Source organism: Amia ocellicauda, chromosome 5 (genome assembly GCF_036373705.1).
Source record: "Amia ocellicauda isolate fAmiCal2 chromosome 5, fAmiCal2.hap1, whole genome shotgun sequence".
NCBI lineage: Eukaryota > Metazoa > Chordata > Actinopteri > Amiiformes > Amiidae > Amia > Amia ocellicauda.
Window position 1 is genome coordinate 8,827,230 of NC_089854.1, and position 15,300 is coordinate 8,842,529.

Consider the following 15,300-nt stretch of genomic DNA (forward strand, 5'->3'; position numbering starts at 1 on the left):
ACTGTTTCACTTTTTCCGCATTTTGTGATGTTACAGCCTTATTCCAAAATTGATTAAATTCATTATTTTCCTCAAAATTTCTTCAAAAAATACAGCATAATGACAATGTGAAAGAAGTTTGTTTGAAATCTTTGCAAATGTATTAAAAATTAAAAACAAAAAAAGCACATGTACACAAGTATTCACAGCCTTTGCTCAATACTTTGTTGAAGCACCTTTGGCACCAAGTACAGCCTCAAGTCTTTTTGAGTATGATGCTACAAGCTTGGCACACCTATTTTTGGGCAGTTTCTCACATTCTTCTTTGCAGGACCTCTCAAGCTCCATCAGGTTGGATGGGGAGCGTCGGTGCACAGCCATTTTCAGATCTGTCCAGAGATGTTCAATCGGGTTCAAGTCTGGACTCTGGCTGGGCCACTCAAGGACATTCACAGAGTTGTCCAGTAGCCACTCCTTTGTTATCTTGGCAGTGTGCTTAGGGTCGTTGTCCTGTTGCAAGATGAACCTTCGCCCCAGTCTGAGGTCCAGAGCGCTCTGGAGCAGGTTTTCATCAAGGATGTCTCTGTACATTGCTGCATTCATCTTTCCCTCGATCCTAACTAGTCTCCCAGTTCCTGTCACTGAAAAATATCCCCACAGCATGATGCTGCCACCACCATGCTTCACTGTAGGGATGGTATTGGCCAGGTGATGAGAGGTGCCTGGTTTCCTCCAGACATGAGTTCAATCTTTGTTTCATCAGACCAGAGAATTTTGTTTCTCATGGTCTGAGAGTCCTTCAGGTGCCTTTTGGCAAACTCCAGGCGGGCTGTCATGTGCCTTTTACTGAGGAGTGGCTTCCGTCTGGCCGCTCTACCATACAGGCCTGATTGGTGGAGTGCTGCAGAGATGGTTGTTCTTCTGGAAGGTTCTCCTCTCTCCATAGAGACACGCTGGAGCTCTGTCAGAGTGACCATCGGGTTCTTGGTCACCTCCCTGACTAAGGCCCTTCTCCCCCGATCGCTCAGTTTGGCCGGGTGGCCAGCTCTGGGAAGAGTCCTGGTGGTTCCAAACTTCTTCCATATACGGATGATGGAGGCCACTGTGCTCATTGGGACCTTCAATGCTGCAGAAATGTTTCTGTACCCTTCCCCAGATCTGTGCCTCGATACAATCCTGTCTCGGAGGTCTACAGACAATTCCTTGGACTTCATGGCTTGGTTTGTGCTCTGACATGCACTGTTAACTGTGGGACCTTATATAGACAGGTGTGCCTTTCCAAGTCATTCAACTGAATTTACCACAGGTGGACTCCACTCAAGTTGTAAAAACAACTCAAGGATGATCAGTGGAAACAGGATGCACCTGAGCTAAATTTTGAGTGTCATGGCAAAGGCTGTGAATACTTATGTACATGTGCTTTTTTTTGTTTTTTATTATTAATAAATGTGCAAAGATTTCAAACAAACGTCTTTCACATTGTCATTATGGGGTATTGTTTGTAGAATTTTGAGGAAAATAATGAATTTAATCCATTTTGGAATAAGGCTGTAACATAACAAAATGTGGAAAAAGTGAAGCACTGTGAATACTTTCCGGATGCACTGTATTGTGCCCAAATGCACCATTTTCTTCTTGTTAGTGTTCAATTTAGGATTAGAGCTTACTAATAAAACTGTAACAAAATCTGAAATGATATGGACTGGCCTGATGCCTGACTCATGAAGTGGACTGTTATGAGCTGAAATGTACCTGCTTGTATTTAAAAGTTTATATTTTAACAGAACTATAAAATATGATACAAAAAATATTATAATTGCAAAATATTTTCTCTGAAAAAGCAGTGGAAATCTGTTTGTTTTCTTTATTGAAAAGAACAGAGCTTTGAAACAATGTACTTGTGTTCTTGGGTTAAGGCATCAGATAAATGAAAAAATTATACTAACACTGCAAAATCTTGAAAAATAACTTATATCATCTGGGCATATTTACTGTTCGAATAATGTTGGCCTTTTTCATTTCCTCTTGTTCACCACAAAATGTCGATACCTATAGCACATAGTGTGTCTTGCATACACAATCCAGATGTGGGGAAAATCCTGTTTGTTCAACCTATGAAGGTCACCAAGTGTTTCCTAGAAACCAGAAGAAAAAAACATTATGCAAATGATCTGACTGTTCAGATCTGCCAGTGTCTTGAGTGGTGGTTCCTCAGATACCTGAAATATTGGATTAGTACCTTCTGTAATCGCTTAGGACAAGGTCATCTAGCTAGACTAAACCCCCTGTTCAGGCTCGGTAAAGACTTAGAAAAACTAGTGGAAAACAATAATGAAATGGTTGGATAGTATTTTTGCAAATAGTTTCACCACGTATTTATTTATATGTTTTGTAAACTAACACAAAACAGTATTTAGCCTTTATTGAAATGTCTACACATGCAGCTTCATCGCTGTAGAGAAGATGATAATGTGTTTGGCGCAGACGTATGTCAATTCAGGGAGCGTTAAATGTAAATGTAATTCTGAATCTCCCTCCAGTACTTTCCAGAGCAAAGACAAAAGGCACAGAGACTCAAGAGACATGGAAGCCTCCTCAAACAAATAAAAGTGGATCCATGATTTAAAATGCTCCCCATGGAAATAGTTTCTATACACCGGCTCTTTGTACTCCAAGAAATTTCCTTATGGGATAAATGATTTTCCAATGTGAACATGCTTGTCCTATTTTCATGTGTTTTTTGAAAAGCCTGGTGGAATTCAGTGCCTGTAGCATTTCAGCAAAACCCTGCCTTGCCTGATTTCATGAGCACTTTTCTATGCTTGGCCTGGCATCGGGCAAACAGACCAACTCTGTGTGTGCATCTGTGTTTATGCAAGATAATGACAGCTCTGGATAAACTGGCCCTTATGGAAGCATGGAATAAAAACATGGAAAGGGCTGCAGCCCCATGCAGTCAATTTAATCTGACCTTTTAAAGCTTGTGGGGATATATAAGGCATATGGATGCTGGTTTGATGTGGATGAGTCAAGGTAGGGGACTTCAGGAAACCTTCAGAGATCCTCTACTCTCTCTCTCTCTCTCTCTCTCTCTCTATATATATATATATATATATAGTCATGTTAGCAGAAGTAATGTTGTCACTGTTTTCCAACATATCACGTACTGATACTGGCAGTGATAGTGGCATTTATGCATAGCAGATAATACGGTTCAATGCAAAGAGAGTCTTGTCCGATGCTTTTTGGTAATATAGTTTATGAAGGTAAGCAATTAATACTTATAGTGAACAGAAGAAGAAGAATTGTTTATTCCAGCAAATAGTTTTACATTAACAATATACAACATTAAGATGTGTTTTTATCCCTCTGTATAAGATTTCCTTGAAATCCGACAACTGATGTTGAATTATGTGATGTTTTGTTAGTACTGTCACGTTACCTGTTTCCTCTTACATAGATGTCTCCCCAACACTGATGTAGTGATTGTGCTCTGTGATCCTAATGCAAACATATCGTGTGCAGTAATCCATCAGTTCTCTGGAGAAGCTGTCAGTATGACATCCACAACCCTCCCGCACACGCACCCGCACCCGCCAAAATAAATATAAAATAAAGAAATCATGGATGTTGCCGTCCTATAATTAGGTTAGTGAAATGTTCCGTGGTTTTGCTTTCCTCAAAGCAAATGTGGAAACCGCAAATCCTGCGTTATTACAATTTGGAGGTTTGTCGGCAAGTGTCAATGTGCTTTTGAAATCTCATAAATTTCCATTCTGATTAAAATATGACGGCATCGCTAATTATGGGTTTGTTAGTAATTTCCCCTCTTTCAGTGATGTGGTGTTGTTGTAAGAGGCATATCTGATATAGTTAATTTGTTTATTTTGGCTGTTGTTTCAGTAATGTATATTGTCAACAATATATGATACGGAGCCTTTTAATTTGTTTGTGAACCCATTTAATGACTACATCACAGAACAGAATTACCTACAAACACAATAATACCTGATTAATATAGGTAGAATTACAATCAATGCATTGCTCAGCTCATTGCAGATTTTTTGAAAAAATAAACAAATATGTGTATTGCTATAAATAAATTGTAATAGTTGAGTCTTTTCATTTGACATCCACACCTTACCTCATTTTAAAAAGTCTCATTATCTGTCTGACACAAGAAAACGTTAAAATTTTGCCACCTTGGACCTCAGACTGCAGGTTTTAACTAATAATAATAATAATAATAATAATAATAATAATATTAATAATATATTTGTTTTATACAGGTCTTTATTTCAAAGATTGGGAAAGGTATATATATAATTCAAGTCATGTTCTTCAATATAAAAAATAATCTCAAGCTTATTTGCAGGGTCTGAGGTTAAACACACAAGCCATTAGGATCTCTGTATGGTTTGTTCTTCCTGTCATGTATAAGAGAGCCCCTTTCTCTTTGGTGAACTGTGCTTGAAACTTCAAGCCTCCACTGGGTCTTTTATCTCACCCTTGCTATTCACTATTGAGCTGTGAAGGCCTGCTCTTTGTGTCTTTAGACGCGCCGCCTTGACAGAATTAACACCAGTGTGCAGTAGAAGGCTGGAACATGTCTTCTCAATGTCTGTCCTGCTGTGGTGAGGAGCAATGCCATTAAAATGCAAGACAGTGCCTAAACCCTGCACCGGGCTCTAAACAAATAGGAATGCTCCGGTGCAGGCTAATGAGTATAACAAATTATTTGTGTGATATCTTTAATTCCCCCTGCTTCCATACTTCCTCCCCTTGATTCTTGCCCGGCCTGACTCAGTTTGGACCCAGTGATTATCTGGTTAATGTTAATTTATCAAGCCTCTACAGGGGATCAGTTGCGGCTGACAAGGAAATTTGCATCTCTAATTCGGCGTCTTTATTGCAGCTGGGCTCCGTAGCCCTTGGAGATCAGTGGTGTAAGAAAGCGGCTTGCGGACTGGGGTTGTAAGGTTTACATCCCACCTGGCCATACTGGGACGATTCGCTGTGGGAAACTCGCATAGAGAACAGACTCAGTCATAAATTATGTCCCAAATGAGTTTGTTGAGATAAAGATCAGGTTTTATCTGTAAATCTTGGTGAATGCCAATTAATTATACTTGTTGTTGTTATTGTTATTATCATCAACATCATTTATTGTCTTTATCCAAGGTGACTCACAATCAATAAGGAACTGTAAAAAGCTACAATGCTGCATAATACTAAGGTAATTGTGATCAGTGAGTAGTGCCAAGGAGTGCTGTACTAGTGATAGCATTTTATATGTGGTAAATTGGGAATCCCTTTGCTAAAAAAGTTCTGTGGCTTGGCTTTCCTCTTCCCCCTCTCTAGGTGTGATTTTGATTCTGGGTTAGATAAGTGCAATAGTCAAAGCAGTGAGTTATGATTGAGAGTATGATATCTGGTAGATTCAGAAACGTCACTGAAACAACCTAAAACAGATAGACACAGTAAGTATGAAGTCCATAGGCTTAGGACTCAGTCCATACTGACTTCATACACGTCTCTAAACCAGATGTATCCAACCCTGGTCCAGGAGAGTCACGATCCAACAGCTATTATTGATCACCTTTAAATAATGAATTTCTAAGCACTTTAATCTTGATTCACCTTTTAGGTTAAATTAGGTATTTTGGTAAATCTTTTAGAGATAATTTGGAACTAATTCCTTAATTCCCTAATTTTCATGAAAAAAGTAGGTTATTTGATCATTAACAAAAATGTGTTCCCAGATTTTAGAAACATTTAGGTGGTTTAGACTACAGTGACTATTTAAATAAGTGGATTGAGGCTTTCCAGGACAAGTCTCCATTTGGAAATCAACCATCTAGTCATTGAATAGAGGCCTTAAATTAATTGTAGAATTGATCTGCAAATTTTAGAAACTGAAGGGCAGAAGCCAGGAGTATCTATTATTGATTTGCCAGATTGGAGTTTGATTACCTTGGTTTAGAGCTATAAGTGTGAGCTGTAATAGTCATACGTGTGAAAATATGTGCAGTTTATACAGTACTTGTGCTACAAGATCCCCACATCCTTATAGTAAATCAGCTACAATAATGCAGTTGCTAGACAATAAGACTAAGTGGTGCTAAACAGAGGTCTGTGGAGCTACCCTGGCTTGTAACATTTATTTTCATTATAAGCTATTGCTCTTAAACTTAATTCTCCATGGCAGCAGTTTACATTAAGGGCCTTACAATGTTGTATGGAATGAAAATCGAAAAAGATTGTATCCAATTATTTAAGGTTTGCTGACGTCAAATAAAAGATGATGGTTCTAGATGAGACTCTGTTGTAACTCCAGTTTGTAACACCCATTTTTGTTATTACATTGTTATAATATATTATAACATGTTATAATCTTTACAATTATATATATACTGATTCAAACAAAATAATTATTAATTATTTTTGTAGGCAGGTTTATATGTGTATATACAACTATATCTTCTTGAGATGTAGCTGTGTAACACAGAAATAACATATATATATATATAGGTATGATTAGTGAAATATATATGCTTAGTCCACATGTGAGAAATTAGGAAAGATTCTAGAGTTGCTATTGGGCAACTGTCTGTACTGCTGAAATGATTCCAAAAGTAGGTAGAGACGCTTCTGCCCTCTAGTGTAGCACTGATATCAAAAATGGGAATCCAGGGCAGGACCTGTAAATGTGGATAGCATTTAGATCCCACAAAGGAGAAAAAGACACCAAAAGCAAGTTTTACTAGGCAGCTCACAACTGGCAGACTATTCAATGTCAGTAGGATTTTCTAGTGCAATATGCAAAAGCACTTAATTCAATTAGTAGTTTACTAGATGATTTACAAAAATATGTTATGTAGTTTTTGGATGAAGGTTTCAAAATACCAGAGTTGACACATTTATACCTGGGCAGGAATATTGTTGTTGCAGCTTGAGCACTCATGAGCTTTTCATTTGTGCCTAACTGCAGTATATCTCTAAGCATAGTGTGCAAATCATACAGCGTGCAACAACACAGAATCAAGTGCACAGTATTTGTATGGTACTTTTGATTATCCCTATTGTGTCTTACCATCTTCACCCTTATTCTCAAAAATGCAGTTTAACCAGTCCCATGTGACTGCCAGTCTGTGGTGTGACACTGAATTTTTGGGTCCATAATGTTTTCCAAAATCAAACAACACATTAAAAAAAAGAATGAAGCAAGCAGAAGAGTTTGGTTTCTTTATCTCTTTGTGGAAGGCTCCAGCTGGTGGAGAGTATGATATCACAAAAGGTTGTGACCCCCCTCCCCAGCAGAGCAACTCACTTCCCTGGCAGGCGGGGGAGAAGAGACCTGAGGCTGAGAGGACAGGCCTGTTACACTCACAGTTGTTCTGCCTGTCAGCGTCCATTCTGCGCGCTCTCTCACAGCGGGGGCTGCGCATCGGGGTGGTGGGCTCTTTCTGTTCAGCTGCCAGCTTGAGCTTATCACTTCAGGAACACACTTCACACTTTCAGAAAACCCACAATGCTTGGGTAAGGAAGAAGATGTAAACTTTACCTCATGCACTCTCCCTGTGACAAATCGGTTCTGATGGCACCAGATTCAAAGGGGAGAAAGTTCAAGTCCCTGTTATCTTCTTGGTAAAACTGTATATGAACTAGGCACAGCCCTATATATCTGCGTCTGCTGGACACTATGGCATTCAAGCTGTGGCACTTCCACCACACTGACAAATTTTAAGGGCTGCAAATGATTCCAAATTTGGTCTGCTCTTTTCATCTCCACATTAAGAATAGCTACAATGCTTTACGTGCCAAAACAAAAATCTCTCTTTACAGTTCCCGTGTTCCTGCTTAGTATGTTTGTAGCTCTTTTGGGCAGAATATAATTTGCTTATGAAGCATATTAGTACAGTGAGTGAGTCATTTATTTCCTTTCATTGGCTTGAAAACCATTCCTGTTACTTTCAGAAAGTTGAGACTAGCTTTCACTTTGGAGGAAAAAGACTATTAAAACACACAGAAGACCTACAAGCAAGAAGATGTCATCACGACCCATCTCCCTTATTATTCTGCTCATCTGTGAAAAGCAACATTACCACAGTTCCTGTATGAAATCACTTCTGATGCTGAAAATAGATGCAGACTGCAGGTGCTACCGATGTTTGAGTGACAAGTACCTTCTCTCCATGTCATAAAACAACAATCAATGAGAAATTGGAAAATTCAGCTCTTGACACCTAATGAACACTGACTGTGAAGCTAGTGGAATGAGAGATACTAACATAGCAGGCAGTGGGTGGCTCTGGTGTGTGATGCTATTTCACATAACGGAAGTCCTCTCTGCCATGATTCAGTCAGCTCAGAGCTTGACAGATTTGTGTCTTGGTCAATAAGACATGAAGACCTTGCATTTGAAACTGCCATTGAAACCCACTGCACTCCTAATGTGTTTTACGGATTATAGTAGGCTGAACATATTTATAAAATTGTACAGGTTCTGTGAAGTTTACTCTTGGATTACCAGGTTTTAAATTCAGAAATGTTAAAGAACTTCCCAATACTAAACCTTAATTTGAAGTGTATTTTACATTTTACTCCAAGAAGGTTGTTCCTCAATAAGCAACAGTCCATTACCTTCTCATTAGTTTTTAACAGAGGAGATTACAAGATAATTTAATTACGTTTTTTAAATCCTGAAGTAGATGCTGCACACGGTCAACCCTATATTCTACTCCAATTAAGGAAATAGACACTTCCATAGTGAGCTCTGGAAAAATCTCTGGGGTCCTTCGAGAAACTGAATGAACTTCTGGGATGGATCAGCTACTAATAAAGTAGATCGAAGCCCAAGATCAAATGAATGACATTAATGAATGAATCATTATATATTTATTTTTAAGTTTAAAGTTTTGCTAAAATCAGGTATCATGAGCTGGGCAAAAGAAAAACATTTTTCAGCTTCTAGTCACGGTTCAACCCCTACTAATTCTGTACTACCATGGTGGGCATTTAACCTGATTAAATATCAAATCGAAGAGCAGTTCTATGTGAAATTCATTTTTTTTCAATGTTCACTGACATTCAGGTGGGTTCGTGAAGTTCATTCCAATTTGCTGACAGTACTGGATCGAGTTAATGTCTACCTCTAGCAATTCTCAGTCTTGGGATTATAAAATGATTAACTTAAGCAGTGACAGGTCAGATTGAAAGACACTGACAAACTTTTCATACCTCAGCTACCAATAAATTGGGATCGTGCCCTACTTCACATTTTTTCCAGCAACGATTTATAGGACTTTTTGCAGATCAGAAAAAGTAAGTCTTTAAATATACTGTCAGCAAATTGCAATTACAGAGCAGCATTCTTCTTCGTCATTGTTCAAATTAAAAGCAGAGAATACAACTGTGTTTTGAATAGGAAATCTGACAAGTAGGTGAGCACCAAACATAATTAATTTTACTGGTGATGTTATCATTCCTGTCTGAATTTAAATTGATGTTCTTTTTTAGATCTTTGAAATCATAAAACCATTTATTTGCTCTAGCGATGCCTTTTAACAAATCTCCTGAAGAGTTTTCATATGCAAGTCTTTGAGCTGCCCAACAGGGTATAGTCTACATATATGTTCTTGAAGAGAATGACAATAGATATAACTGGTGGATCTTAACATTATCAGTAAGAGCTGTACTCTTCCTCTAGTATGGATCTCTGCTGCTTGCATTCAAAAGCAGATGTCTTAGTTACTTCCAGTAGACACATTTGTGTGTCATCATCTCTCCCACACATCTGTGGGGTGATCTTAGGCCAGTGAATGGTTGGTTGTTCAATGCAGCATTGTGTAACAGTACAGAGAAGATAATAAAGGGAGATTCTGAATTGAAAGAATAAATCAAATTGATGAAAGGTTAGTGTAATTGCACTTCATTAGGGACAATAATGGTTTGAGAACGTTGTGAAGAAGCAAAGCCCCAACAACTGACAGTGCGATTAATGGTTGTCATTGTATGTCATCTCAATAGCAAACCAGTTGCATACTTTTATATATTGTCTTAATTTCCTTTTCTGATAAAAGGAGATGTCAAACCTGTTTTGCAGCTTGAGATGTTGTAGATTTTTATTCTAGGCACGTACACATGAATTCCTTTTACTGCAGAGAAAAATAAATGAGATTGAAAAAATCTTCCAATTGACACAGTGGGGAATATTTGTCCACTTAGCCATACAGGTCATCAGAGTCATGGTAATATGATCTGAAATGTGATCTTAATGGTGGTGAGGGGCAAATCATTAATACAATGAGGTGGATGTTTTAGTGTGAAACATTGTAATGTGTTGAAATGTAAAGCTGTGATTGTCTAATTGAAAAAGCAATACGAAAATAAATCAGTGACTGCTGGTGGTAAACAAGCAGAAACCACTACTCCCCCTTTCTGAGCAATTACTGGTCACTGTGGCAGCTCTAATGTCCGGCCCAGCTTACAAATTGTAATTTGCAGCAGGATTGTCGCTAGTAGAGGACACAACAAGCAGTGCCATTAATATTCTAGGAGTGAAGGATGTAAATGTTGTCTGAGAGCTCAGGAAAAAAGGGTTGCCATGGAAAGACACCTCAAGCTGTAGAGCTCCATTTGTCAGCTAATGGCCACTTGTGTGCACATCGCATTAGTTTCTTTTAGGTCCCGCAATGTGATCTTGGATATTGTGTGTGCATTTGGCAATTTTGCAATCTTCCACTCGTGCTACATTTATATTGTGGTTATAGTTGGTCTTGAGACTGAGGGTAACCAGACCTGTAATTATAGACTGTTTTATTAATAAGGTACGAGAGTTAATATTGTAAAAAGCTATTTGTAAACAAATTGGTTCATACTATATTTATTGATAAAAATATCCATGCAGTGTATCATGAAGGACCAACAGGGATATTCAAGGTAACAATGGCAGCTGGATACAACCTGATGAAGTCACTGCCACAGGGGGTCAAATCAGTGTAGCTGTTGGAGTATAATAGTCTGAATTTAATTAGCTTTCAAAGTGGAGTCAAGAAGGGAAGGAGCATTTGAGAGACAGCATGAATCCTTTGCTGTCGATTTAATATCAGTTCTGCATTCTTGGTGACTCCCGTTGAAGTTCTTGAAACCTAAAGCTTCAGAGTATATATACAACTTGTATTTCTTCTCCTAGGGGATAGTTAAGTCATGTAGTCCAGGAGAATAAATAACATCAATCAAGATTATATTAATTTCTCTACCTAATTAATCAAATTGCCCTCATCTCATGGAATCCGGATTGTGGAGTATATTTGATATATTCAGAGAATGTCTGTCAGCACATATAAGTGTATTCTCATGATAGATAATATTGTTATTCATTAAAAAAGAAGATACATTTATTCTGGAAGACAGTTCTTTCATTGTTTCATATAATTTGCTCTTCTAGTCAGTATTTTTCTGGCAATGGGTTAAAATACCAGTGATGTATTGTCGTCTTGCTTTTTAAAGACCCCTATTGACCCTGAAATCCATTAACTAGTGTTAAATAGTCCTGGCAATCCCATTCATATGAACCATTGAAATATTCTGCATTGTGGCAACTGTTTAGGATTGTGCTTGAATTGTGTGGAAGATGTGGTCTTGACCCTTGAAGTATTTTTCAGTTGGTGTGTTTACAAAGGCAGTCATATAAAATAAAAATAAAAATCTCCTTCTGTACACCATTCAAAAATGTTTTTTCTCTGCCAGTGCTGAAAAATGAGTGCACTGCCATCCCCTCACCCTTTGGTTGGTCTTTTTACAGACCCAGAGTCCCAGAGGAAGCGAACTGTACAGAATGTTCTGGATCTGAGGCAGAACCTGGAAGACACCATGTCCAGTCTGCGGGGGTCACAGTTAAGTCACAGGTGAGTTGAGTTTCTATCTTCCAGATAATTTCCCACTTTCTTTGTAAACTTTGGCAAACTAATAGAAATAGCCCATGTTCCAACTTCATGAGTCACCATGAGAAAGTCTGAGCAGCATTTTGTTTTTGGACGCATTGTTACAGGAAATCCATGTCCCAATCTTATAAACTAAATGACACATTAGAACATTCCCTCTGGTGTTTTTTAAACTCTTTGAGATTATCTTTCTCAAGCAATCCTTGTCTGTTCACAAAGCCAGGCATTTATCATGCAATAAACAAAACTAGCCCCTCTTTTTTTATACAGAGATGTAACTTTACAAAATAAATTAACTATTTTGGCAGTTTGGGTTCCTGTACATGTAGTGATAGCTGTATGAGACAAATCGTATAATCCATCAGTGCTAACATTCCACTGTGCTTCCAATAAAGCTAAAGTATGAGCCCAATACAAGAATCACTTTAGATAATTGGTATTTATTAAATGCACATATGACCTTGCTTCGTCAACCATTTACAATGTAGCTGTAAGACTTCTTTTTAATCTAATATTTTCTGTTGAAGCATCTACTTCAGTGCTTTTAGTGTATATGATAACTTTGTACTTTGTATGGAGCACATATATAAAATTACATTTGCTTGGACAGCATATATGCAGACACACATACCAGTGAACATATTTCCCCAATGTACTGAAGAAAAGTAAGAAGAATAAAATGTGAATATATATATATATATATATATGCTATGTATTGTATGGCTGCGCAAAGTCACACTGACGTTGCTGTGAAATGTGGTGTAAAGACTGCTGCAGGATCCAACATTTCCAAGTCGATAAAAATTGCAAGCTCAGTCATCAGTGCCGACAGTGGCAGAGTTCACATTGAAGTCATATTGTATTAACACACTCCTTCAGCACTGGAGCATTTTCTCATGTAAACAGGGCAGTAATGCATACATCACGGCGCTGTTTTTTAACAGGCTGTTAATGGCTGACTCTGTCGCTTGCAGTGACTAAAGAGAAGCTGAAATACTTGAATACCCTTGCTGATCATTAGCTGAGTCATAAAGATGAGATCTGGTATATATTATGCACTAACTTCATACCAATTTCTGGCTTTTAGTGTGGCGTATGTTTTTTTTTTTCTTTGGTTTTTTAATCAGCAATCCTTTTTTTTCTTTTATACTCTCCCAAATTTGAAATTGGCAACTATTAATCATCTCAGCCCAGTGCTACAGATCCTATGCCTAACTTGGGTGAAACGCTTATTTTCAGATGGGGGTCCACAGCGCAAACCACCGAGCTATAGCGTAATTTCTCCACGGGGGTCTCTGTTGTATGAAAAAGCTGGAGATTCGCTGGCTGATTCAAACACACTCCAACCCTGGCAGCACAGTCTCAGTCAACTTACATAGTCCAGATGGAACCAGCACTCTGGACTATTGTTGACATATTGGGCAGAGGCTTTTTGGGACTACTAAAAAAAATATTTTGAAATAGTAAATTAGAACTTGGTGATAATATATAGTAGAAAATGTTCTAACATTTAATCTCAAAAGATGTTCGAAGCTCTCTGAAATAAAGGAAGGCTTTGGGACACTTTACCTGTATTGGTATTTGCTTAATAACCCACACACTGTTACAATGCTGTGTCTGTATTAGCATTCATTTACAGCACTGGTTAAATGCTTTGATTGAATGCAGCCACAAGCATCAACACAGACAATGGAGCGGAGACTAAACTGAGGTAAATGTAATTAACTGAGAAAAGCCCTTCTCAGCATTCATCTCCTGAGTATCCTGTTGCCCCCCCCCCCCCCCCCCAGTCTCTACACCCTACATGCACAGCCTTGCTAGACTTTCAGGAGTACTTATTTGCTGCTCTTGCATTGAGCTACTAGCATTGCATTTCCAATTGTCTCCGTGGTCAGTCAACTGTACAGCAGCCACAGTACTTTACATTGGATCTGTCACTGACAGGTAGGATTAGAAGGTTAACATTGACAATAGATTGGCTAAGATTGGATTTGACTATTTTTGTATAGTGTTTGGAAAAATCACATAATAATGCCAAGTCACAGTCTCTCCAGACTATATGTTTTCCATAATGCAATAATGATAGAGGTTTCTATGACTACCTTACATGCAGGTAGTACATCCTGAACAATTCCACTGCCTCGTTATATCATTTAAAGCTGCATAAATAATTGCATTCTTAAAGTTTTAATTTAATCAATCAATCAATCAATTAATTTTATTTCTACATTTCATCGTCCTGACCATAAAATGTAAAAAACAAATTCAGTATTTTCAAATACAGATCTGAATATGCTGGGTCTGGTATGAACAATAAATCTAAAATAATCTGGACATCAGTCATTCCTACCTAATACCAAATTTGCTAAAAAGCAGTCCTTTATCAAACTGAAGATAAAGTTATTGATCCAGGTTCCAGAAAAGTAGTCCGTTAATTTTTGTTTCTTGTCTATTTTTGTCGCTTGTCTAGTCTTAATGGGCTGTCAGTGTAGTGGTTACATGGATGCTAATCAAACCACTTTGATGTAGTTTGAATTAATATCTGTGCTACAAAGTGATTTCAGTCAGTTTGCTAATTTGCATACTGCATACATAAACACTGTCAAGTGGCAGAGTTGTTTCGTATAGACATTATTATATTGAATAAAACAGGTAATACCTCCATTTGAAAATGTAGCCTACTTTAGGCAGAGTAGCGTGAGTTAATGCTCTCTAAGGTACCAGCCCAATGATTAATTCACATAATAAATGTTTATTATAGAAGCAGATAGTACTAGATGGTCAAAAACATTATATACTTCAGTTGTGATCTAATGTGGAAGTTGTTAATGTATTGTACATTTAAAATATTCAAATTTGCAGAGTCTCCATGTGTGATTTTTGTAATATAAAAAGTCATTCTAACTCAGTTTTACAAATACTGGAGTATGCTGATTAGTTTAATTGAAGGGGATAGAGGTAGCAACACAAAGTTGGGAGTTTAGGCAAAGTGTAAGCATTTACCTCAAACATTCTTCCCTTCAAACAGTAAAGTGCAGTGTGAGCACAAAAGAGCACTTTCTGGTCTCTCATGTTCTTGTGAGAGTGAGATAATCTAGCAATTGGGGTTTAATTGCTTAAATGCCAGCACAACTATTTGTTGGCTACAATAATAGACCACTGTGCAGAGCCAACATAGTGGTGCCTCTGTCATCCTGCAGAGACAAGAGAGCACTGTACACCTGGATTTTGAAACTCCATTCCACTTAGTTTGACACATGCTGCATTGTTTAAAGCATCTTTGAGAGGACATCTTCAAAAGCAGTTACCATGTGACAGTGTTCCTGTGAGTGTTATGTGTTTTAAGTGTTTACCTGTGAGAAGTGGAACATTGTTC

The 15,300-nt window shown here is 37.9% G+C and overlaps 1 protein-coding gene across 4 annotated transcripts in view; it reads left to right on the forward strand.

Moving 5' to 3' along the window:
• The window catches only part of LOC136749363 (neuron navigator 1), a 144,329-nt gene that overhangs the window by 28,770 nt on the left and 100,259 nt on the right, over positions 1-15,300 (forward strand). For all 4 annotated transcript variants that reach the window (XM_066703581.1, XM_066703583.1, XM_066703584.1 and 1 more), the window contains exon 3: positions 11,786-11,888. In XM_066703581.1, the coding sequence (XP_066559678.1) occupies positions 11,786-11,888 (103 nt within the window). The remainder of the gene's footprint in view (positions 1-11,785; positions 11,889-15,300) is intronic.